General features: G+C 38.4%; 2 protein-coding genes across 2 annotated transcripts in view; one reads left to right on the top strand and one right to left on the bottom strand.

Moving 5' to 3' along the window:
* Positions 1-24879, top strand: part of LOC146713278 (ICOS ligand-like) — a 166570-nt gene that overhangs the window by 9607 nt on the left and 132084 nt on the right. The window lies entirely within an intron of this gene.
* On the bottom strand, positions 1388-20264 carry LOC146713286 (uncharacterized). The gene is made up of 29 exons (XM_085446440.1): positions 19982-20264; positions 16950-17018; positions 16591-16649; positions 16269-16418; positions 12567-12698; positions 12316-12339; positions 11063-12061; positions 10821-10960; positions 10458-10659; positions 10240-10356; positions 9919-10118; positions 9746-9836; positions 8977-9654; positions 8608-8678; positions 8354-8512; positions 8205-8246; positions 8024-8116; positions 7810-7884; positions 7629-7717; positions 7437-7539; positions 7229-7345; positions 6988-7139; positions 6721-6870; positions 5430-5487; positions 5206-5334; positions 3820-3906; positions 3510-3604; positions 3355-3397; positions 1388-3150 (listed from the first exon to the last, which is right to left on the bottom strand). The coding sequence occupies exons 3-29, from the start codon at positions 16604-16606 to the stop codon at positions 2842-2844; spliced, it is 4521 nt and encodes a 1506-aa protein (XP_085302566.1). The 5' UTR covers positions 16607-16649; positions 16950-17018; positions 19982-20264; the 3' UTR covers positions 1388-2841.

Below are 24879 nucleotides of genomic sequence, written 5' to 3'. Positions count from 1 at the left end.
CCCATGCGCGTCATCCCTGAGGCCATTAACTCTGGGTCTGTTAATTCTGGTCCTGCAGTGCCTACCCTCACGCCCGTGTTTGAGAGCGACTATGTTTCCTGTGCTCCTCCCAGGTCAGCAGCAATTAACTCACAGACAGATTATTTCACCGTAGAGAAGCAAAAGACCGTTTTTGAGCCGCATACTTGTGAACAGCACTGTGAAGTTAACAGTTCTGCGGTCTCTGTACCTGCTGAGTGTGAGACTGTGAGTGGTGTGTCTCCACTCCTGGACTATGCTGCTCCCCAACCTGTATATTTAGAAACGGTCTGTGTGAATGCTCCTGTGTCCATAACGGATCCACGTCGTCGCCGTTGCCTTCCGCACGGCCGGCCCCCTGAACTGTTTCCACGTCTCCACCGTTCCCGTCCGCATGGTCGGCCCCCTGAACTGCACTGTGTTTTGGGTTGTTTTTCTTGGGCTCCGGTGTTTGCTGTGCTCCTTTGTTTTCTGTTCCGTGCCCTCCGTCCTGGGCCCCCGCCGCCCGCCCTGGGTCGTTTTCTGTTTGGTTTTTTGTTTTCCTGTGTTTGGGCTGTCTGGAGCCAGCCCTTAAGGGGGGGGTGATGTCATGGTCCTGGGCCGTGTTGGCCCAGTATTCTTAGTTCTCTTGTATTTTTGTATTCAGTTCCCTGTTTAGGTTCTGTTTCCTGAGTTGCCCTGTTATGTGGTTCCCTGTGTGCTTTCCCTTTGTGACTCTCACCCCCTGTGTGCCCCTCTATGTATTCATGAGCCCTTGTCCCCTTTCGTGTTTTATTCCATGTTTTCCCCAGCCTGTTATGTCTGTGTTCTCCCCGTGCTCTCTCCTCCTGTCTGAACCTCTGTACTTCCTGTTTTACTTTGACAGTCTCTCGTCAGTATGCGTCATGTTGTGTTCACTCCTGCCCTGTCTCGTTATGATTATCTGTGTCAGCTGTGTTCCCCGTGTGCTCCCACTTCCCTCGTTAACCCTGTGTATTTATGTCTGCGTCTCCCTCAGTTCTGTGTCGTAGTCTCCCTCATGCTGCGTGGATTTCCCTGTGTCTCTCTCCAAGTATTAGTTTATTGTGCCCAGTTTAAGTTTTGTATTTTCCTGTCATCCTGTCAGCAATAAAGCTGCCTTTTGAGTTCATCCCTTGAGTCCGTGAGTTTTGCGATTGGGTCCTCATCCTGCCTGCCACACAGCCGACCATGACAAAGACAGTGTACATCACTGTCACAACAGCGTGTGTTTTCATTCAAACTGACAGACAGAAGCGAGGCTGCCATATCGCGCCATCGGCCCCTCTGGCCAACACCAGTAGGCGGTAGGTGAAGTGTCTTGCCCAAGGATATTAACAGAATATTAACGATATTAACGATATTAACAGAATTAAATTTTAAAAAGAAAACAGCTTTATTGACTAAATGCTGGGGAAAAAAAGATCAATACAGATCAAATCATCTAAGGAAAACTGACAGACAGAAACTGTAAATACAGTGAGGGGGATGTAGACAGTATATACACACAACACCCACACTCATACTAATTTGTGAGCTTAAATACATGAATATCTCTATGTCAACACAATGTATATGCTAGAAAAGAAATAGCATGAAGTTCACACTGCTTTGGTTGCTGTGTGTTTTGTAACACTGGCATGATGTTTATGGTGAGGTTGGAGTTTAGGCTACAGTGAAACTGCATTACTCCTGTTGTTTTTGAGGTATTAACAAATGGAGCATCAGTGAGAAAAGAAAAAAAACATTTGTCATAAAAAAATGTTAAGAAATACATCCCCTGTAATTGATAAATGTGTTTGTTTAGCATTTTTTTTTTAAATTTATAAATATATTCTTTATGTGTGTAGAACATCAGAAAGTAGAAAAAACTAGAGCTGCTCTGCTGATGGGAGGGGATGAAGCCCACCCACCAGTCTCTGTCTCTAGCTTTCTCTCATCTATGTGCCAGTAATCATTAAAGTAAAATGTTTATATATTATTTCTATCTATTTAAATAATGTTTGTTTAATTACACTTTGAATTCCAGTGTTTCAGTGAGTGGATAGTCTATTTTGGTCTTTACAGTCCACAGCAAAAATAATAATGAGAGAGTGCAACATTTTGTTTCATGCATTCACAGTTGTATCATAAGCATTAATTCAATAAATACAAGTCCTAAAGACTCTGGTTAATAGAAAAATGTGAATCCTTGTGACTGGCTATGCTTCGAAGCAGCAGGTAAAACACCTGCCGAAACTGCAATACCAACACTTCATTTAGTTGCAGTCATGTGCCCTGTGTGCTTTGAACAAGGCTTTGGAGCAGTGTTTCAAAACATCTGTGCTCCAGAAGCTTAACACAGTGTTGAAATGTCTGTTTCGTAGGCATGACAAAGACACCGAGGAAAAGACAGAGAGATGAGCCTGGGAACAGGAAGGGAGAAAATACAGGGATAAGGTACAACAAAGGTATTCACGTAGACAGAGCATTAAGGCCAGACACAGACAGGGCACTCAGGAATCAGAGGTAGACAAATGGACACTGACTGGTAAATGGACTAGTTCTTCAAGTCTGAGCATTTAAAATGATTTTGCACAATTTACTTCATCCATACACTTGTTAAAAATGCTTTTCCTATGTAAGTGTATTCTATCTTACATGCACATGCTTTCATATTCATATAAAAGCAACTTGGGGTTACTATCTTGCCCCAGGATATTTGGCATGCAGGACTGCAGCAGATGAGGATTAAACCAAAAACCTGATTAGTTGGTGACCTGGTTAACCTCCTGAGCCACAGCCACCCAAAAGACAGACTGAAGAGAAACAAACATAAACCAGAAATCAAGTACTTATAAAGTTAGGGCCTGAAAGGTTAAGGTCAGGAATTTCATTTTCTTTCTTGAACATGGCTAAGATTTCTTTAGAAATTGTAAGTTCTGTCTCAGCGCTGTCACTGTCATCGCTTTTTTGATATACAAATGTGACATTTTCTCCTTGGGAATCGTCATGGTGACCACCCTCCTGGATCTGCATGTCATGCAGGGTTTCTTCTTCTTCCAATTTGACCTCATGAAGGTCAATTTTTCCATCCAAGTCCTTGTTGTAGCAAAAAGCAGCCGCAGCTTTGCAGTCACTTTGAAAAGTGTTTTCCTGCAGAAAAAAAAGACAAAGTGTTGACAGTATTAATACTATTACATGTAAAATACAAAACAATGCTCGTACATCACAGACTTTGCCTTCCTCTTTTTTTAACTTGCAAGTTGAAACTCACACACAAGGACACTCGAGTGTAGATTTTTATACAAAGTGTTTTGCTATGTAATTTTTAGTGTGTCTGTGTGTGTTTTCTCTTACATCTTCTATTTGTCCAGAATCACCAGCTGTTGTCTCTCTTGTACTGATTAAGAAAAAACAAAAATACAAACGTGAGTAATTATCCTTTGCCACACTCAGTCAGCAAAATCAGATTAAACTGTGAGTAAACCTACAATGTAAACAATGGAACTTACATTTCCATGCCTTTGTAAGATGTGCCCTCCAGAAGTATAGATTCAGCTTGGTATCTGCACATTTTCCCGCTGCTTTGCAACCATCGAATCAAAACCTTAACAACAATAAAGTTAAAGTTACCACCTTTAAGCTGTATTTCTTGTATAGATGTTCACTTGAAGTTCTGCAGTTTTCATTCTCCGTTCAAGAAATTAATTATAGTAAAAACCACATGTCCTAAATTATGCTTGTCTGTTTCTGACACATATAATTCGTTCAGAATATCTACAACATTTTTTCAATCTTTGATCTTTTTTGTTCTCGGCTCACCTCTGGCAAAATGACCTCTCTAAGGTATAGCTGCTCCTCCACTGGCGTTGACAGAATTCTTTCAAGTCTTTGGATCATTTCTTCTGTCTGGAATACCAAAAAGGACAGAAGACATGGGGTAAAAGCATAGGACACAGGTTGCATGTCTGGTGCACTGTCACTGTCAGCTCGAATATGCTCCCACTCCCACAGAGCTAAATGTATTATTGGTCATGTTTCTTGCCTGCCTGATTAATGTTGTTAAGTTTGTGTCATGCCTGCGTCTTGTCATGTTTTCTTGTTTATTGTAAAAGTCCAGTTTTCATGTCTTTGTGTTTTGGTTTACATTTCCTGTGCATCATTATGTTCATGCTAGTCAGCTGTTTCCTCATGTGTCTCCACTCCCCCTGATCACCTTATGTGCATGTTTAAGTCCTTTGTCTCTTACTGTTCTTTGTCAGGTTGTCTGACATAGTTTTCCCTCATTGTTTCACTGTGTTTCATAGCATTCCTAGATACTCTGTGTTCATAGTTTTTCATAGTTGTTTTCACAGAGTGTCATAGTCTTTTAATTTACACAGTGTTTTTAGTCCCCTTAGTTTTCCCAGTTTCGGTGTGTCTCTAGTGTTATTCTCATGCCATCAGCCACAATAAAGGCTCACTTTATTTTTGGAAACTTAGTTGTGTCTCCACCGTGTCTGCTTTTGGGTCTACCTCATCTACACACCCCGCCGTGACACAATTTACTGGTTAAGAAAATGTCCAACAAAGTTTTTCTTGCCACCATCACCAAGTAAAAGTAAAATTTGCTTGTATAGTGCAATGTATAGAACTAATGAAATAAATGTAAAAAACAATAAACAGTTGTCACAAAGTGTCTTAAAGTCATTTAAAATACATGGTAGTAAAATGAATATAAAACTATATATTTTTGTAGTATTACCATCCCATTACTAAGCCTTAGAATGGCTTATTTCAGTGTTATTATGCAGATGTTGCCACGCAGTTAGAGTTTTGGCTTATTAGTTATGTTAATCCTGTTATGGGATACATTCATCCATCCACTTATTTAACTACATATTCTGTTTACTGTCACAGCAGGGCTAGAGGCCCCAGCTGAGGGGGGGCAAATGTTGGGTAGACTTTTTGCAGATTAATAGTTGAAGGGCATGATATAAAATCTGTTTTTTTGAATTTGTTTCTGTTCAGTGCACTGCAATTCAGTTTTTATGCACATAGAACCAAATCACAACAACAGTTGCTTCAAGACACTTTATATTTTTTAATGTAAAGATCCTGAAATGTTTAGGTTATGTAAACATACTTGAGTGAAAAACTACAGATTACTATGGATGCTAAACTCAAGTTGTAAGTGTGAATAAGATCATAAACACTGAATATACATACCTTTATGTCACTGAATAAAGTAAAATGTTCACTGTAATGTTTGCGAAGTTCAGGATCAAATTCTCTGTGATTCCACAGATACATCCGATTGGAGAGAACAAGTCCACTCTGCAGTTTTCTTTCCAAATCCTGTAATATTAGAATATAAAATGTGATTTAAATGTATGGTAGCTGATAACATGACATACAGGTTAGTGAAGAAACGTTAGAATGCATTAAATCACCTTAATTTCTTCATCTGAAAGGATTTCTGTAACTGTAACAGCCTCCAGCATGTCACCTCTGTTTGAGACAAAAGCATTGCCCATGAGCCTTAAATTAACCACAATCTGCAACATTTGTATTTAAATCTTTATACTGTACAGGTCAGATGTTTACCTACACTTATGGTTGTCATGGTAATTTGTGGATTCTAATGATTTTTTTTAACTGTTCTGCTTCCAGGGTAAAATAATCATACAAAATAATCTTAATGATAATACTTTATTGATCCTTAAGGAAATTATGTGGGTTACAGTTGTTTCAACAAATACAAAAATTGGGTGCACTAGTTTGAATTTATTTTGGTATATTCTTTTAGCCGCACAGAATCAAAATTCTGACTTGATATTTGAGTATTGGAAAAATTAGTAGAGTTCTTAAGCCTAATGACTTTGCTTGGAGCTCTTTACCCAGCTCTTTAGCATAGTCCAAAAATTTTAAGTTTGAGGATTTAGGGAGGCCATTCCAAAAGCTTAATATTAGACTGTTTTATGTATTCCAAAATGAGTTGTGATGTGTTTTTGGTATAAATGTCCTGCTGGAACACCCAATTGTGTCTAAGTTTCAACCTTCCAGCTAATTTGACAGAAACTGGAAGAATTTAGAGGTAGTCCCTATTCTTCATTAGTCAACCTACTTGTACCAATATACCAGGTAACACCTTACAGCCCAGAGTATGATGCTATCACCACAATGCTTCACCTTTGGCATAATGTTCTTGGTTTTTGGCTTTTTAGTCCTCCAAACACATATTTTCCTAAATAGCTCAGTGTTACGGCCCTAGCAGGGACTCCGTTTTAAAAGACCTTCGCAAGCTGTGTAAATTTACAATTCTCCTTCTTATATCTTCACTTAGACTTTCTCATTATTCGGAGTATTGGTCAGTCCAATAAGTGCTGTCAAATAAATTACTTTTGGGTGATCAGAAATGAGAAGGTAATAGGCCTTAGCCTTGACAAGGTAAATAGCATCATAGAACCTTGACAACCACTTGTTTAAACACTTTAGTATATGTCTATATTTGAGCCCTTATGTACAATTTTGACTCTGTGGACCAGAGAAAATCTAAAATAAAAATTGTGCACTACAAGTCATTCATGATATTTGTGATGCAATCATTCCACCCTGGAAAAAGAATAGTTTAAAGAAATCATTACCGAACCACAAAATTAAATGTTAATGCTTATGATGACCATATGTAAACTTACAACAACAGTATGACAGTAACTGATATTCAAATCAAGAGTTTCTTACACATTAGTTGTAAGGTTGCATCCGCAAACAAAACCCTTTGATTCCCAGTCTTTCGAGTCTCCCTCCACACCAGCACACTCAAAATGCAGACATTTTTTGCAGACAGTGCACAGTAGCCACATACATTGATTTCTGTGGTCATGAAAAACACTGTAGAAAATCAAAGTGAATTTTAAATTTCTACCATGTTTTAAAAAAAAGAATAACTTTCATTCTGAAATGTTTGATACATAAATAATGTTTAGTTGTCAGTGTTGTTATGCACACCTGGTTTTCCCAGTCACTCTCTGGAACAAGCATGCCTTTATTTGCATGGCCATGCAATGAATCCCTGAGTCGGTCTGTTCAACTCCAGCTTCTTGTATTTCCATTTCTTTCTGTCGAATCTTCAACATGTCTTCCATAGTCGGTGGGAAATCCTAAATAACAAAACCCTTAATATTATCACACAATATTTCATATACTACCAGTAAAGATTTTGTTATACTCAGATATCTATTTCTCTAACCTCAGCTTTCACATTTTTCAGCATTTGTGTAGCGTGGTGCAGACGAAGAATCCTGCACTCACTAAGGGTCAGAGCATCATCAGTGACCTTGTGATGTAGGACTTCATTTTCTGCAGCCTAGTTTGAAATAAAATTAACAATGATGACCCAACACGTGAGCAACCAATAAATCATGCAAAAGTAGCAGCTCCCAGGACAGCAAACTCACCGAACACACAAAAACACCACAATTAACGGAGTCCTCCTGCTTCCACTGTGGAGGATATTTGACTGTCCAACCTTGAAGCCCACCAGAAAACCTGAAGACGTTTCTAAAAAAGAGAGTGGCAGCAGTTCAGCTCCATCAGTATCGCATTCATTTACCTGCAAACTAAAACTGTAGCACAAAATCTCCTTTTACCTGAGCAGGTCCATGTCATCATCACTGATGCTGCTGGAAGTCATCAGTGAGTCGTATATTCTAATCTGTTTGGCTTTGAAGTCAAACACCTACAAACATATATAATCTTAAATGCTCAGAAAAATATAAAAAGAGTAAATGTTATAGGCTGAAATCTCTTTCCTAAAATGTTTTGGCTCACCCAAAGGATGAAATGGTTGCCTGTCTCTGGTGAAGAATGACCCACAATTCTGGGAAGGAATATCTTTCCTGAGTCCTGTAGCACAAACGTAACAGTTGTAGGTGCACACGGGTCATGTAGCATGTAAAAAGCAATATTGTTTTTGTAAATTTATGTTTGGGATTTTTTATTTATTTATTGTTTTTATGTTTTTAATTATGCAAAAAGGACCTACCGGAATGCATTTGGCAACTTCATCACTGACTGCTCCAGATTCGGTCCATTCCCGGTGCCACAAAGTGAAATCAAAGGTGCCTAAAGCACCACACTGTCAAATAGAACATCTCATTAAGCATTTCATAAATACTCATTGACCAATGAAAATATCATAAAGGAAACAAATGAAAATGAGTCACCTTGTTTTCTTGAGCGAGCTGCCCCACCCGATAGTTAACAGCCTGGAATGTTTACGAAAACAAGATTTGTGGCTGGCAGATGATTTCTTAACAAACAAAGCTCTTAATTGTGGTAAAAAACAAAAACAATTTTATTTTTCAGCACTTACATCATCTGTCAACCACGGCGATGACAACGATGACTGAAGCAACAAGTCTAGTGGGCAAACGCTGCTAATGTCTTTTATTGAGACTGGAAATATTCGTGAAACATAAGCCAGGGCTTGAGTTTCATCACGGGATCCAGAGAGTAGCTGATTGAGTTTCTCCTTTATGCGCACAGAAAGATAGCATACTAACTCTTAAGAACTTTAATAATGTTCTGTATGTCAACATCAAAGTGCAATACGAGGGTTTTTTTTACCTTCTCATCATCACTTGTGGCATATAATTGTGATATGGATGAGGATTTCAACACACTGTGTTCCTCCCCTTCTAAAAAACAAAACAAAACTGAGCAATGATCTATCGTCTAAACAACGCATTTCATGTTTTTCAAGCACTCAAACTGTTTGCTTACTACAAGGCTCGAACTCAAAAATTCATACAATTTTTTTCCCCAAACACACTAACACAAAAAACCAACACCATTGACTGAGGGAGCCGGGGAATAACACAATAGCCTTCTCACTAGTAGATGACATCCTCTACCTTCCCAGCCAAAGACACCTGTGCTTACAAAACTGTGATATTTTTATGAGTTATTATTATATCATATATCAGTCAAACCTACCAGCAGTATGAAATCCCAACATCCCATGCAGTCCAACAGACAATTGTGTGTTGCCCAAAGCCTCCATCTCAGCCTTAAATGTCCTGTTAATTTTTTCATTGTGTAGTTCAATCAACACTCTCACAGTCTGTTTGAAGTGGGATTCATTCATTTGGCACAAAGATTGCCAAATGGATTCAAGCTCTTGATTGAACTGTTTTGCTACTGCAGAGTTGACCTCTCGTCGAAGTGTTGGGCAGATGACAAGGCTTCTTAAATTATCTTCTGGATGTCTTGGATTTATTTGGTGGAATTGATCATACAGTGAATACCTGTCAGATGTCCTTGTGATTGGATGTACTGCTGGTGTTCCATTTATATTTTGCTGTAACTTCACTGGTAATGGAAATCTGAGGTTCTTCACCCATTGCATTTCAACCTTTAGTTCATTTTTGGTTGCTAGTTTTAGATTATCTGTGGTTGGTGCACAAAGTCTTCCATCGTGTGGCTTAAAAAACATCTGATTAGTTTGGTCATTAGTGTGGCTGGCAACCTCACCAGCCATGTCAGAAATGTAACAGGTTGGAACGTGCTTAAAACTTAGCAAGCCATCTGCATGGTCCCTTGCTGACTCCATCCAGAAAAGAAAATTGATATAATAAACAACACCATGGACACAGGAGAAATGAAGTACACCACCTAAAAATATATATAAATTACAAAAAATTATATGTCAAAAGTACTTTTTTAAAAATTTGAGGATGTTCAAAGAGAAAAAAAAACTCATCACCTGTTTTTTGAAGTTTCTTGGAAAGTTTTGGGTGTAGTTCCTTGAATCCATTAATCATACCCAGTGCATTCTGGGATTCTTTTTTCTGGTTCTATAAAAAGAAAGATCCACAGTAACAATGACAAAAGTAAATGTTAAAAAAAACCAACAAATATAAATTTGATTAGTTTTACCTTCTCTGAGTCAGTGGTTTGAAGCATTATGTCTTCAATTATTTGTTCTGGTGAATGTTTGTTCTGATCATTTTTTTCTTTCAGTGCCTTTTTAATCTCAGTTTTTGGAAGGATATCCCTCAATCTAGTGTGCTTTCCCATCCATGGTGCCATAGTAGACTGGTGAACAGATTTGCAGTATGGGTTTGCAACAGATGTTCCTATTTGGAAGACACAGTCTTTTGATTTGTACAAATATTCATAATAGAGACAGTGTTGTGCTTTATAATTCTAGACGGTCCTAAAACTATTGTTGTGTAAAGTTCTCACACTATAACAAACCTGCTATAAGGCCTTCTGCTATGAGTGATTTGTCCAGATCTGTCCATGCCTTGACGATATCCACTTCAAGATCCTTGTCAGATATGGTATCTGGATCTGGCCTTTCAAATGATCCAACTTCAAATGAAATTAAACACAATTAACAATGCAGTTTTATCTAATTCTTCACCGAAATTTAGTAGTTTACACATTTCCAAGAGAAAAGACATTGTCCTTACGAGGTACATCAAAGCCTAGTTTCCAGTTGCCATCTGCCACAACCACAGCTGGGTGGTGTCCACACTGGTAGCAAAAGAAGTTGAAGTCAAAGTCTGATAATGACAAAAAGTGGTGGAATGCCTTCTTCACCATTTGGTGGTGGTAGCGATTGTCATTAAGTACTGACAGAGTGTCCAGCATACGTCCACTGGTTGTCTTGTTCTGCAATTAAACAACATATAGAATTGGCTTTCAATGTCCAAACATGTTGAGATTAATTTTCTCAAAATATGGATATGTTTTGTTATTGTTGTTATTTGTAATAAACTTCCTTAATGCACTTTCCAAATAGTGGTTCCACAATTCATTGTTAGTTGGCTTACCTCCAAACCTGACAGCAGGAGTTCACATAGAGGTAGTGTTAATAAGATGTGGTTGTTAAAATTGTGGAAACCAGAGGAATACTCCTGAAATCTCACAGTGTTAGCACACCGTGGGCACTCTTTCATAGCAACGGAGACACCTGATAATTAAAGAAAAGTACTTTGTAATAGGTTGAAGATAGTTGTATGCCAAAGGCATACACATAACACTGTTTGCATGTTTTGTTGTTGTTGTGACTTACCTTTGTGGAAATTGCTAAGACCATATATCACAGCTTGGTTGGTGATAACTTTTGGGGCGTTAAGCTGAGGAGGGGTCGGCCCTGGACAGTAGGGACAGGTGTTTTCCCAAGGAACAAAAGATGGCGGTGGTTTTTCCTCTTGAGTGCCTAACTTCAGGTCCTTCGGACGTGGAATACGCTTTTTGGTGTAAATATATTCTGTCATCCTACATATTTTTGCTGTGGATATATTTTTTGATGTCTCACTAATAATGCTGTTCTCTGATGTCTCCTGGAAAATCCACCACATTCCCATCATTACGTGGATACATTGCTGAGATCGTTCTGTTCCCTGACACTGGCAATTCCATTTTCTAGTTACTGAATCAAATGTCACCCTTGTCCTCTGGAACTGACACCAGTGGTCAGTTTCATTTGTAAAAACTGAGAAAAAATACCACTGTTGTGAGGGCCCCTGATCTTCATAACACACAGGAAATACGCTATCAACACCACATTGTTTGGCAGCACTGTCGAGTGCCTCACATTTTGCGCCCCACTCAGATGACATTAGCCCTCTGCTCAACATGTCCTGAAGTGATTTTGATGTAAGGACTGCTGGCTTAACATATGGCTTGGCATTTTTTGTTCTTTCTAAATGAACACATTCTTTTCCCGGATTTCCCGAAAATCGAGCCATCTGCATGAACCTGCGACACTTCTCAACCTCACAGTCTATTTGTGGTGGATTAGCAGACTTCATGACGTGAATTGGAAAAGCTGGACTGTGTTGTGTTTCTGTGTGTTCTGGTGTGACATAAATGCCATTTATAACATCAATACATGTCATCGGTGCAGAGTCCAGGTGATGTACTTCTCTGATGGGTCTTTTTATGTGTGGCTGTTTACTCATCATAGCTGTGCAGGGGGTGCATAAAAATTGTTCAGGCTTTGAATCTGAGTCCTCTGGGGAATCATCACTAATGTTTTCAGCCTTTCTTTTTAAAGAGCTTGGGGTTTCTATGCAAAAAAAAAAAAAAAAAAAAAACAGCTGTTAATCACATCATTCTAAAATCTAATAAAGATGCTTTTGTTTCATTCTGAAAATAAATTATTGCCATGAACTGATGTTGCTTTTTTAAAGGTATAGGCACAAGAGTGGGTTCAAAGATGGGGAACAACTATGACAGTGAGGTAATTGCATCACTGTTATCTATCTATCTGTATATCAAAGTATAACAGTATAATCATAAAATAAAATAGTGTTAAATTACCTTGTTTTTTGCTTGATTTGATACCTGCAGAATAAAGAAATTGAAAAAATAAGGCACAAAGTATGTTATATATTGGTATAATAATATGGATGTCTTTTCATTTAAATTTAACTTTAAAGACCTCTATAAAAAAGAACATGCTTTAATGATGTCGTGCATCTTCACTAAAAGATAGCTATTCTCCCCCTTCTTGGTAGTTATATGCTGAGAAGATCTGTGAATATTTGCGGATGCCATAGCAGAACTCTTACCATGTCTGTCTTTTAAATGTTTCGTGAAGATAGAAGATCGTGTTAAAATTGCAAAGTTACACAACGGACAATGGTAATGGCTTCTCTTTGCTCCTTTGACATCCTTGCAATAGCAGGCCACCACAAATTTCTCTGAAAAACAAGCGAGTAAATGCTTTTCAGTACATGAAATGGTTAATACAAAGTCACCTAGTCAGTGACACCTTGGGGAGAAAGGCATACTGGCAATCCAGGGACCAAAAAAGCCAGTTGAAAAGAAAAAGTATTCATACTGGATATTTGCACTGATATGGACTAGGCCAGGGGTGGGCAATCTCAGTCCACGAGGGCCGGTGTCCCTGCAGGTTTTAGATCTCACCTTGGGTCAACACACCTGAATCACATGATTAGTTCGTTACCAGGCCTCTAGAGAACTTCAGGACCTGTTGAGAAGCTGATTTAGCCATTTCAATCAGCTGTGTTGGTTCGAGGACACATCTAAAACCTGCAGGGACACCGGCCCTCGTGGACTGAGATTGCCCACCCCTGGACTAGGCAATATGTTAGGAATGAAAGGCTGGCACAACATTTTAATGGCACTGAAAATAATCAACTAAGGGCTCTACTCTGATACATATTTCTTTAATTATTTTGAGCAACGCACATAAACTAATACACATATTTTATCACACACAGCATGACAAACATCCAAATTGGCCAAAAGATTTTTTTTCTGGAGACACACATACACACACTAGACTAGACTTCGAAAAGAGACATACAAATAATAAGAGCAGAATGAGATTACGTGGGTTTATCCACGTAGAGCAGACCTACAAATAATTAAACTAGACTAAACACACATCATTGGACTCTGTAACTTTTTATACACCACAATTCATATTTACACAGCTGTGCACCTATAATACCTGCCATATGATTTAGAAATAGCACTGTTAATACTCGTGTCCCTTTTTTCTTAAGAGAAGACTAAAAAGGAACACAAGCAGATTACTAACAGCAAACAAATTAAGCCAAATAAACAAATATGCCTCGAGAAAATCAGGGGAATTATAAACTGATTTAAATAATGACAAACTAATAACCAAGACAAACATTTAAATACTAAATTGAAGAATAGTGTAGTGTGTAGTAGAGATGGACCGATCCGATATTACGTATCGGTATCGGTCCGATACTGACCTAAATGACTGGATCGGATATCGGAGAAAAATAAAAAATGTAATCCGATCCATTAAATATCACGAAAGCACCTCACAAAACTTGCAACATGCCGTAACTCACCTCAGAACGTTAGCATGTCGGAGCAGTATGCATCACGTGATAGAGCGGCTGTGGCATGCTGTGGCATGCGGGACCTGTGGTCTGGATAGCATGTGGAGCTTCGCTAGCAACCCGGCATTTCATCTCCGACAAAGTTATCCCCGAGAGAAGTAAAGCAAGTGTGTAAGTCCATCTCTGAATGTTTGTAAAGCATTCCTGCGTTAAGCTTAACGAGCGACTGCCTCTCGCTCTCTGGCTGCTACTTCAATCATGAAACTGCTTAATGATCAGCTGATCGGCTTTTCTGTCGCGAGTCCGTCTTTGTTTTTGGCCCACTTTGCACCAGAAAGAGGAAACCAGCGGCTGAACAACAGCAGCACGTTTAAGCTTGATAAGCTGTTGTTAGAATTTAGTTAATATTACTTTCTACACCAGGATCTTTTTCTACGTAGCTGACGCTGGTAACTGTGCAGGGGCGGATCTAGCAAAGTTTAGCCAGGGGGGCCGATAGGGCATTAACTGGGAAAAGGGGGCACAAAGACATACTTTTCTTTCTTATTCTCACTTAAAATGTCTAGCTTTTAATAAATAATTATCTGACACACAAAGTTTTAATTTGATGTAAAATGAATAGAAGTCAATTACTGTATATAGTGACTATTAAGTCTAATATATATACCCTAGTAAGCTATAGTACTTTTTCCTTTGGGAAGGTACCATCTGTGCAGTCTGCAATTTTGTTGAAGAAAGATGTTGAATCTATTTAATATTTCTTGAAAAATAATTGATTTCTGTGCATTTTTTTTTCACACTGCATCAAATTAAGGTTGATTACGTCGATTAAGCATCATGAGGTGGCGCGTGAGGGGTGGTTCCCTATTTTTTATTTATTTATTTTTGTTGTTGCTGGGAGTTGGAACCCTATTAGTTAGGTTGCTTAATATTTACGCTAAGTACTCTTTAAAATACCAGAATTAGTATTTTAGTATTTAGTATTTATTTATTTATTGTCATTGTCAAGAACAATGAAATTGCGTTTGGGGCTTCCATACAACCCAAAAAAAAGAAGAAAATAATAAATACCCCTTAAAACCCAAGTGTACATATTTAACCCAGTGTGACTCCAATGCAATAAGACAATCCTTAGCAATAATGTTCGTAGAAATTCAGACAAAGACCTGAGAAACATGACAAAATACAACAATGCAACCCATTCAATATTATTGTACTGTGAGATATGATATCAGATATGATAGTTATCTATTTAAGAAAGAGGGGGGGGGGGGGCAGGAGGGGGAAGAGAATAAAGATATGATGCACCAATGCAGACCAGTTCATTGCTATTAAGAAGTTGGATATGGTTATTGTCCGTGAGAGGGGGGCAGAGAGTTCAGGAGCCTCACAGCCTGTGGATACAGGCTGTTGGCCAGTCTGGATGTTCTGGCCTGTATAGACCTGTACCTTCTCCCTGAGGGCAGCAGATGGAAAAGGTGGCGGGCAGGGTGATGTTGGTCCCGCAGGATACTGTGCACCCTCCTCAGACAGCGAGTGGGGAAGATATTACTGATCTCTGGCAGACTTGTTCCAATAATTCTGCCAGCTTCTTTCACCACCCGCTGGAGTGCTTGCTGATCGGCCTTGGTGCAGCTGGGGAACCACACTAGAAATAGGGAGGATGGTGTAGGTCTAAGTTTATTATCCACAGGCTGTGAGGCTCCTGAACTCTCTGCCCCCCTCTCACGGACAATAACCATATCCAACTTCTTAATAGCAATGAACTGGTCTGCATTGGTGCATCATATCTTTATTCTCTTCCCCCTCCTGCCCCCCCCCCCCCCCCCTCTTTCTTAAATAGATAACTATCATATCTGATATCATATCTCACAGTACAATAATATTGAATGGGTTGCATTGTTGTATTTTGTCATGTTTCTCAGGTCTTTGTCTGAATTTCTACGAACATTATTGCTAAGGATTGTCTTATTGCATTGGAGTCACACTGGGTTAAATATGTACACTTGGGTTTTAAGGGGTATTTATTATTTTCTTCTTTTTTTTGGGTTGTATGGAAGCCCCAAACGCAATTTCATTGTTCTTGACAATGACAATAAATAAATAAATACTAAATACTAAATTAGATTGATCAGTATTGCTGAACTATGAAATATTTTTTTTGTATACAGGTATAACAGAATAGCTTTAGTGTAGTTGTTGTTTTAAACTTGAGTATGAACTTGCAGACTTGCAAAATGCAGCAAGATATTTTAAAAAACAGTTTTGTTGATTAAAAAACACTATATCGGATTCATATCGGTATCGGCAGATATCCAAATTTATGATATCGGTATCGGTATCGGACATAAAAAAGTGGTATCGTGCCATCTCTAGTGTGTAGTAATCCCCAAGTCCACTTTGTTTACACATACATCTAGTCCTTACCTTGTTTTTTTTCCAAAAAATAAATTCCATCTTTGAGATGCTTTTTGTGAAGGTGATCCTTGTTTGCACGTTCTTTCTTTTGACAAAACACACATTTATCACCAGCAAGGGCCATCAGTGATGCAACATCACTGAATACCTGATGTGCACCTGTGAAGAACAGAAACGACAAAATTTATACAGAAAGTAAACGCTCTGAAACATTTTAGGTTTTCAAATACCGGAAATTTTTTTTTTCAGGTTTGATGCAAATGACTCAATATTGCACTTTAAAAATGTGAATTTGTGTTCTGTGTGAATTATTATGTGTTGAGCTTCTCACCTTCCTTTTTGTCCATGTTTTAAGAAGATGCAAACACACCCAGGAATCAAGAGAAGAGCCTGGAGACACATTAAACTAATTTAGAGAACAATGTTAGACAATTGGACTTAAGAATAAAAAGCTTGGTGTAGATGTAGATCAGCAGGCAATGCACCACTTATTCTATGTATACTCAGTGTTTGTGTATTTGGTTACATTCAAATTTCAGTATAAAATTCTGAACTGGTTAAAGCAATTGTAATTGTCACTTTAGAAAAAAAAGGTAAGTATACTAAGGTGCATGTTTTACAACATCTTCAAAATTAACCTTTAATGTTTTCTAATATTTTTCTAACTGGGTCAGTATTTAAGGCACTTACCGTTGTTCTGAAGAGATCTCATAAAACACAAGCACTCTTCTAAGCATCAGGATGAAAAAAAATTGTCCACTAAAAGATAAGAAAGTTTAAATTACACCAGCTGTTTCCCTTTTTTAAATAAATAAATAAAAGATGTCAGTCTACCTGTCCCACTCAGCTGGGACAGGTACAGTCAGCTGTTTTGCTATAGAATACCTGTCCAAACCTGCCAACAGTTTAAGCACCATTCAAGCAACCACTGGGTGTGTCTATAAGGAGTGGCAACCTCTTTCATGGCAATACACGCACATTGATTGTGAACCAGGAAGAGGTTTATTAAACAAAGAACAAAATTCTTCCTCTCTGACTGTGGGTTGTAGATGAAGCTTCTCTTTCGCTTTATTTCTGTGCCTGTATTTTTTATGTATTTATTTATTGTCCATGGACCAGCAGATGGAGCAGAAGCGAGACGATCCGAGTAGGTACTAAAGGAAAAGGACTCAACGCTCTGTTTGTGATCTATTGTACTGCTATGTCAACACATTGTGGCTTTGTGCTTTGTATGTATGGCATATGTGACATTGAGACAAGGGTGTTACATTACCCTTTACATTACCTTTACATTACCTGTCAGATTTTCAATGTGGTTTCATAACATGTGTTTTAAAAACTGACTTAAGATATGCTAATTATTTAAATATTTATATATTATTTACTTATTTCTTTGCACATTTATAAAACTAAAGAAGATCTTATTTCTTGGAAGTTGTGTTTATAATTTGCTCTCCTTCCACTAAATGGGACTGTAACATTTGCCTCTCAATAGTACTCCATAAAGCTCCATGGCGTTTTTGGGTTTTTTCTGTGTTTTAACCCTCTCCAGGCAGACATTGCAGATTTGCAACAGTTAAAAACTAACAACCTGATTACTCCACATACATATTTTTTGAGTTTCTTTTACTCACAAGTACCACTGCAGGACTTGGTTGTGCATTAGCAACAGAAAACTTAATTTGGGCCTGAGAGGGTTAACTTCAAAATATATGGTCGTGAAATTTATCAAGCACCAAAACTACAACTTGTCAAAATGTCCTACAGTTCCTACCGTTCAGTTCTCTGAAGTCTTATTTTCCTAATATCATGGAGCAAGGTTAATTCTAAAATTGAGTGCCCCTGGGTGCTTACTTTTGCTAAAATTCCCTGTTAGTGTTGGCATAAAAGAGCAGATATTAAAATAACAACTGTAATAATTGTTGGAATTCTGTAGTTTGGTTTATTGATACATATTGTCATATCATCATTACGAAACAAAACTGGAAAGACATTAAGACATTATTCTTGTCCAACTGAATTTAATATATCATTTCGTGTCATAGCTAGTGTTCCTCTTTTCATTCGTTTATTTACTTTCAGAATATTAAACAGGAAAGATAAAAGGAATACGTGTGAATAACTTACACTAAAACAAGGTGATGCGATATATCTGTGAAGGTTCTCAATCATCCAGGTCATCGTAGTCTAAGAAGCTTGGAAAGAAAAGTGTCTGGACTTCTTTAAGTTGCTTGAAGACGTTTCACCTCTCATCCGAGAAGCTTCTTCAGTTCTAGGGTCAAATGGTGGAGAGTCCCAGATTATCTTTGAGATCCCTTCGCAGACGCCTCAACGCCCACTCACATCCTGGGCCATCTGACCTCAGGAAATAACATGATAGGGTGGGACTAGGTTCCACAATGAGCTCACCCAAAACCTTGGCTGATTGTGACCCACACCCGCTTTCACACCTTGGCTCATGTGATCAATTAGAGGATCATTTAGGGGATCATTGTCCCTCTCGGTGGGTCACTCCCACAGGGCTTATAACTGGGACTCTCCACCATTTGACCTTAGAACTGAAGAAGCTTCTCGGATGAGAGGTGAAACATCTTCAAGCAACTTAAAGAAGTCCAGACTTTTCTTTCCAAGCTACTTGGACAAGGCGGATGCGATCAATTCCTAAAGGTTATGTCATATGACACACAAGCACTGATGCACACTGAGAAGCACCGAGAAATCTTTCAATTCATGCTGTGAACATGAACTCAAGACCCCTGACCTCTGAATTGTCATTCACTGCCCTGACAACAACTAGACATAACACAGAAGAGGAAGCACTTTCTGCACTCACTCGAAAGAGCACCATCAGCAGTATTAGTTTGTTTTCTAACAACAAAATCTCAACTCAAGAGGAAAAACTTCAAGGCCAATATCAAAACAAGGCTTACTTGTTTTTACATTGAAAGTAGATTTGTGTGTGTTAGAAGAAGCTTTGTTGGAATTTCTTTGATGTGTTGGTCACAATCCTAAATAACAGTGCTTTGATGTCACTTGTTTCAAGTATGTCTGTTTTACACTATAATTTACGCCGATAAACATAAACAGCTTCTGAGTGTATGTCGGGAAACGGGGAGAATCCCAGAAATGGTGGAGTCTGTTGTTTGTCTTTGAAGATGGGGAAGAGGCAAAATGCTTTCTCTGCAATTAGAACAACACATATTTTTAGCCTATCATTTAGAGCAATGCCTTTATTTCTCTTATGTCCTGCATGAAGAAAGACAGTGAAGGTGGCACTGAGAGCGGTCTCTGAAAATGAACAGTCCAGGTACCTTTTAAATACAGTCAACAGAATAATTCCGCAGTTGTTGTTTGATTTTTTGTTCTTTGATCTCCTCCTTCAAAATCCCATATTACCTTCTATATGTTGAAAATATGCATGACACTTTTGAGAACCATACTTTCCAAGCTATAATACTTTTCAACCAATTAAGTTGACCTTGAACACCTTTGTGAGTAGGGCAGATTTTAATGAACTGCTAACACGACCCTGCTCTGAAACGCTACAGTTTTATCAGAATTCATTGAAAACTTTTGTAGTTATTGTATTTACACACAATGCAAACTCTATCAAAAACATAACCTTCTTGGTGAAGGTAATAAAGCTGAAAGCCACTGAGTGTGAGAACAGGGAGAAATAAAGCAGGTCTAAGTCACTTCTGAGGCTGTTTTGAACCACTTACTGTTGTTCTGAAGAGATCTCTTAAAACGTCCAAGACTCTTCAGAAAAAGAAATGCCCACTGAAAAGGTTTGAATCCATTCCCGGAGTTGTCATCCCTCTTTGCATTAAATATGTCAGTCTGTTTGCGTAAGACTCAGCAGGATGCCGGTATACTATCTGCTGTGCAGGTTCATTGAGTAAGTTTCCCTTTAGTTCGAACCATTCTGATCAGACTTTGTAAATGACTGCTTCCGGAAATGTTGTGTATCCTTCTGATTGGGTGTGGAAGATATGAAAACATCCCTACGATAGTGTCATACTCTCCATACCTGTCTACCACCAGGCATGTCTTTATTTTTATGTTTCTTGCTTTCATTTTGTCCACGTTAGATACTGTCAACCGTTCTGCACCATATCTCTGATGTTTTGTCTAACCGGTTGAGCCAGTTGATGCAGGTTTTATCCGAGCTGGAATCAGTCCAAACAAACAGCTGAATATGTGATTCTACTGGCACGTACAACAAATCGAATCACTTGAACATAACGAGCAAAAGAATAAAACCTGAGAAATCATCATTGCTGTCTTTCTCAAATTGTAACTTTCTAGCAAGAGACAAGAGATGATTTAATTATCATTATTTCAGAACAAGTATGACTGCAGGACCTAAACATGTTTAAATTGTGACTCCAGAACCATTTGTGTGAACCAGGACGATGTTTTAACAAAGAACAAAGTTCAGAGTTCTTCCTCTTTAACTGAAGGATCAGATATATAACAGGTGACTGCTTTTTGCTTTAACTGTGTTTTTTTCTTTTATATGTAAACCAACAAACAAAACCATTTTTAACTCAGTTTATTATGTTTATGTCTCCTAAATGTCCTTGTGGTTATGCCAGATAGGTGAGAATTCCAAGGAATTTTCTATATATATATGTATGTGCCCTTATCTTAAACACGTCACTTGCAGCCCAGTGGATGTTAAAAACCCAAGTTCCTGATAGCCTCTGCTGTTGTTTTAAAAAGTGCAAGGCATGGTATTCGATTCAAAATTCAAGAAGATAAAAAGAACAAAAACATAGGCAGCGATTCCTTATAAATAATCACCCAGTAGGAAAAAAATATCTAGGTATATAACATAAGTTAATTAGTAAAACAAAAATTAACAATAGAGTATAACGTGTGATTGTAACAGTAGCAGAGTGCAAACAAAGTGTTGTAGTTTTAAGAGTCCATTTTGGCAGAAGCTGCTTATCAGCTTTTTTGGTGTGTCAGTGGAAAATCCTGAAACGCCTTCCTGAGTGGAGTCATCAGTAATAATACCGGCGCTACCACCTAGACCACTGTTGTCTTCAACAGGACGCATTTATGGGTCAATGATGACTGTTTTCTGCAGTCCTTTCGACATCTGTTTGCCTTGTGTTGCTGTTTACTTCAGCTGTCATACCATACCAAAGCTGTGATGCAAGTGAGAACACGGTCTGCAGTATATCGGTAAAAGCTGAGGATGTGTTGTAACAGTCCGATTCTCCCCAGGGTAAATAAAAGTAGAGGTGTTGTGCTTTGCAGATGTCAGCAGAGGTGTGATTAGACCAGGGGAGGGCCTCTGTGATGTTGGAGCTCTCACCAGAGTTATGAAGCTGAGGGTTTGCTGCCCGTGGTCGCTCAGGTCGCTGCTTCTTTCTGAAATACGCCACAATCTCCTTTATTTTCTGGGTGTTGAGGATAAGATAATTCAGAGCTGCCAGATTTAGCAGTGATCCCAGTATGGCATCTCATTATTATAGATGATCAAACCACTGACTGTTGTGTCATCTGCAAATTTGCTAATGGTGTTTTCTGCATGGAGAGCGTGGTAGTCATGGGTAGAAATCATACAGGGAAAGGCTCAATGCATACTCCCAAGGTAGGCCAGTTTAACCTGAAATTCAGTGGACTCTTCGTCAGGAAGTTATGAATGGAAGATGCTATATTATGTAGAAATTTCAGTATTTGTTATCCTTGAAGACTTCAGGTCACAGAGTGTTTGTCTCATTATAAGAGACAAAGGAAAATGTATACATTTCTGTTCTTCTGTTAAAACATTGATAAAAAACGAAAATGTAACTTTAAGACAGTGAAATTAAAACAATGCACAAACATAAAGTACTAAAAAAGGAAGTTTAAAGATCTTGTTTTTATGAAATATAAACAAGACAATGTTTAGTGTCGGTGAATGTCTCTTTTCCTGTTTCATTCCTGTCAAGAGTTCACAATTGAAGTCTACTTCAAATTTGAACTTGAAGTAGACTGGATGAATGTTTACTGATGGATGAATATTTACTGATGAGACGGATAACAAAGGTCATAGGTGTGTACTTCTTCCCACTTCTTTTCAAAACTTAAACAAAAGCAATAGGTGAAGCGTTACTGGTCTTAAACACTGTTGTTCTGAAGAGATCTTGCAAAACTGGAACTGATTTTCTGAGCTGCATTCCTGTTTTTCAGTTAAGCCTGTTTGAGCACCACTCAGCATCAGTTTGGTTTCTGGTCAGACAACTTAAGCAGTGACGGTTTATAGATAAAGGCGCCTAATTTGTTAGTCAAACATCATTAAGGTGCATATGTCATACTTCCTGTTCCTGTATCTCGGAGCCAGCTGGGATGTGACATAGATGTAAAGTGTTACCTAAGGCTTGCCCAGCTTAGTCGCCTTTATCGAATTCACAGTATGATCACTTTTGACCTACGTACAAGAATTGCCTCCGAATTCATGCTATTTAAGATAAGATACGATAAGTCTTTATTGTCATTGCACAGTTATACATAGTACAATAGTACAATGGAATTGGAAAACCACATCGGCACTGCGTACAACACAACACAGTAAACTAATTTCAGTTATGAAAAGAAGAAGAGTGTATTTATTGCACCTTGTTATTAATATTATTATTGTTACTAGGAAGCAGTCTCGACGTTATAATTTCCATTATAGCTTTAGGAAACAGACTGTTCTATTCTATTAAAGTGCAAGACTTCACAGCTTTAAATGTTCATTTGAAATATGACCTATTGCAAGTTCCTGTTTTATAGTTTAGTGAGATGCTCGTTTCTGCTCTTTCAGCATACCTCATACACCTGTTAAGTTCACGTTGTTTGGTGCAACTGGAAAGGTTGATAAGGAAGTATGTCTATGTATGGTATGGCTGAAAACACACACACATGCATCCACACACACACACTGAATACAGATAACGCTGTTGCTCAGATATGCCTGCTTAAGACTGTCATGTGTATTTGTAATTGCATATTCATGTATGACCGCTTGTTGACAATAACAGGGAGTCAGTTGAAGTTGGCTAAGGACAGGTGAAGAAAGGAAGGTGAACTTGGCCTTGACTGACTTCCCACGCGGCCCACGAGACAAAGAGCTCTGACTTGTGTCTTGTTTTTGCCGTGCAGTTGGTGGTCTTGTGTTCCAGTGGGGTTTTGTACTTTAACCCTTTAAAACCGATCGGAGCGGGCACGCTCTGTTTTGCATAACTATTTTAAAATCCCGGTAGCACTGCAACGGCGTAAGCTAGCGCAAAAATTTTTTTTGCATATGAAACCGGAGGAGTTGTACTTACATCTTATGCCATCAGCTTGTCCTAGGTCACGGTTTCCTTCCACATATAGCTTTGCAAAAACTGCATAAAAAGCGCTTGCAGCAACAAAAACATAATATTCCAGAAACACGCTTTGCCGATCCGATCAGCTGTTCATAACACTTCCTACGTTGGAATAGACGTCAGCGCGAACTTTCACATGTCCGCTATGACCTGCCCAAAACCGGAAGTGACGTCATTTTCGCGGAAATGTATTTTTTACCATCAGGGCCTCATGAGCCTATACTGGTGTTTTTAAAAGTTATGTTTGAGTTTATGACTTTCTGTGTCGTTTCTGGGATGCTTAGGACTCATATTGCACTGCTGGAAATAGTTTATTTTGATGCATATGCTGCTTTTTTGCAAATTTGCACTATAATATTTATTTTCGTTTTTCCTGCAGTATATAAAAATTGGTGTATTTCAAAAATAAAACTATGAAGACACTCAAAATAAATTTTCTGTGGTGGGAAACTATTTTGTGCAACTTTTTTGTATTTACAGTTTTGAGGGATAAGCCTCTTAAATTTCTCTAACTACAAATATATGTTAAAAAATCAAAAACGATTTTCAATTTTTTTGTAGTTTATTGCACTTTTTGCAATTTATGTAATTACGATACACTTAATGCAGACATATTAAAATCTGGGTTATAATGGTTGTATTGATGTATAGCAACTTGAAATGCTCCCAAAAATGGCTCCACAGCATGTAAAAATATAATATAAGCTCTGGCGGACTTGGTTCTATGGTAGGTCTTAAAGGGTTAATAAACCCAACAATGTGATTTCCTGAGGTCAGATGGCCCAGGAGGTTAGTGGGCATTAAGGTGTCTGGGAAGGGATCTCAGAACTGGATTATAGATAGCAGAGAGTCTGTTCTGTCTCTTTGTCTGTGAAGGTTCTCAGTCATCCAGGTCATCGTAGTCAAAAGAGCTTGCAAAGAAAAGCGTCTGGACTTCTTCAAGTTACTTGAAGACGTTTCACCTCTCATCCAAGAAGCTTCTTCAGTTCTAAGGTCAAATGGTGGGGAGTCCCAGATTTAAACCTACACATCATTTTAACAACTGTGGTCCGTGTGTTGGGACAAAACTTGGCCCGCAGATCTGTGTGTACACTGTCACACACACTTTCTATGTTTTCTAATGTCTATGTACCTTGCACTGGCCTTCACACTTGCATCCTCTTACTGAGCCCTCTTGTGACAATTTTACATCTAATTTACATTCAAGTTTGCAAGTTTAAATCAAATCCTTCTTCCTGTAAATGCAACAAAATTTTGCAGCCAATCAGGAA

The sequence above is a fragment of the Copadichromis virginalis genome, linkage group LG3, assembly GCF_057382275.1.
Source record: "Copadichromis virginalis isolate Kocher_CV1m ecotype Utaka linkage group LG3, C_Virginalis_male_GT1.1, whole genome shotgun sequence".
Classification (NCBI taxonomy): Eukaryota; Metazoa; Chordata; class Actinopteri; order Cichliformes; family Cichlidae; genus Copadichromis; species Copadichromis virginalis.
The sequence above is the reverse complement of the archived record's forward strand: the minus strand, read 5'-3'. Positions and strand labels throughout refer to the sequence as shown.

Coding starts and splice junctions, on each gene's coding strand:
- LOC146713286 (XM_085446440.1), bottom strand. Junction 8,247..8,353: donor CGCCGTGGTTGACAGATGAT/GTAAGTGCTGAA, acceptor TAAACATTCCAG/GCTGTTAACTATCGGGTGGG. Junction 8,117..8,204: donor AGCTCGCTCAAGAAAACAAG/GTGACTCATTTT, acceptor TCTATTTGACAG/TGTGGTGCTTTAGGCACCTT.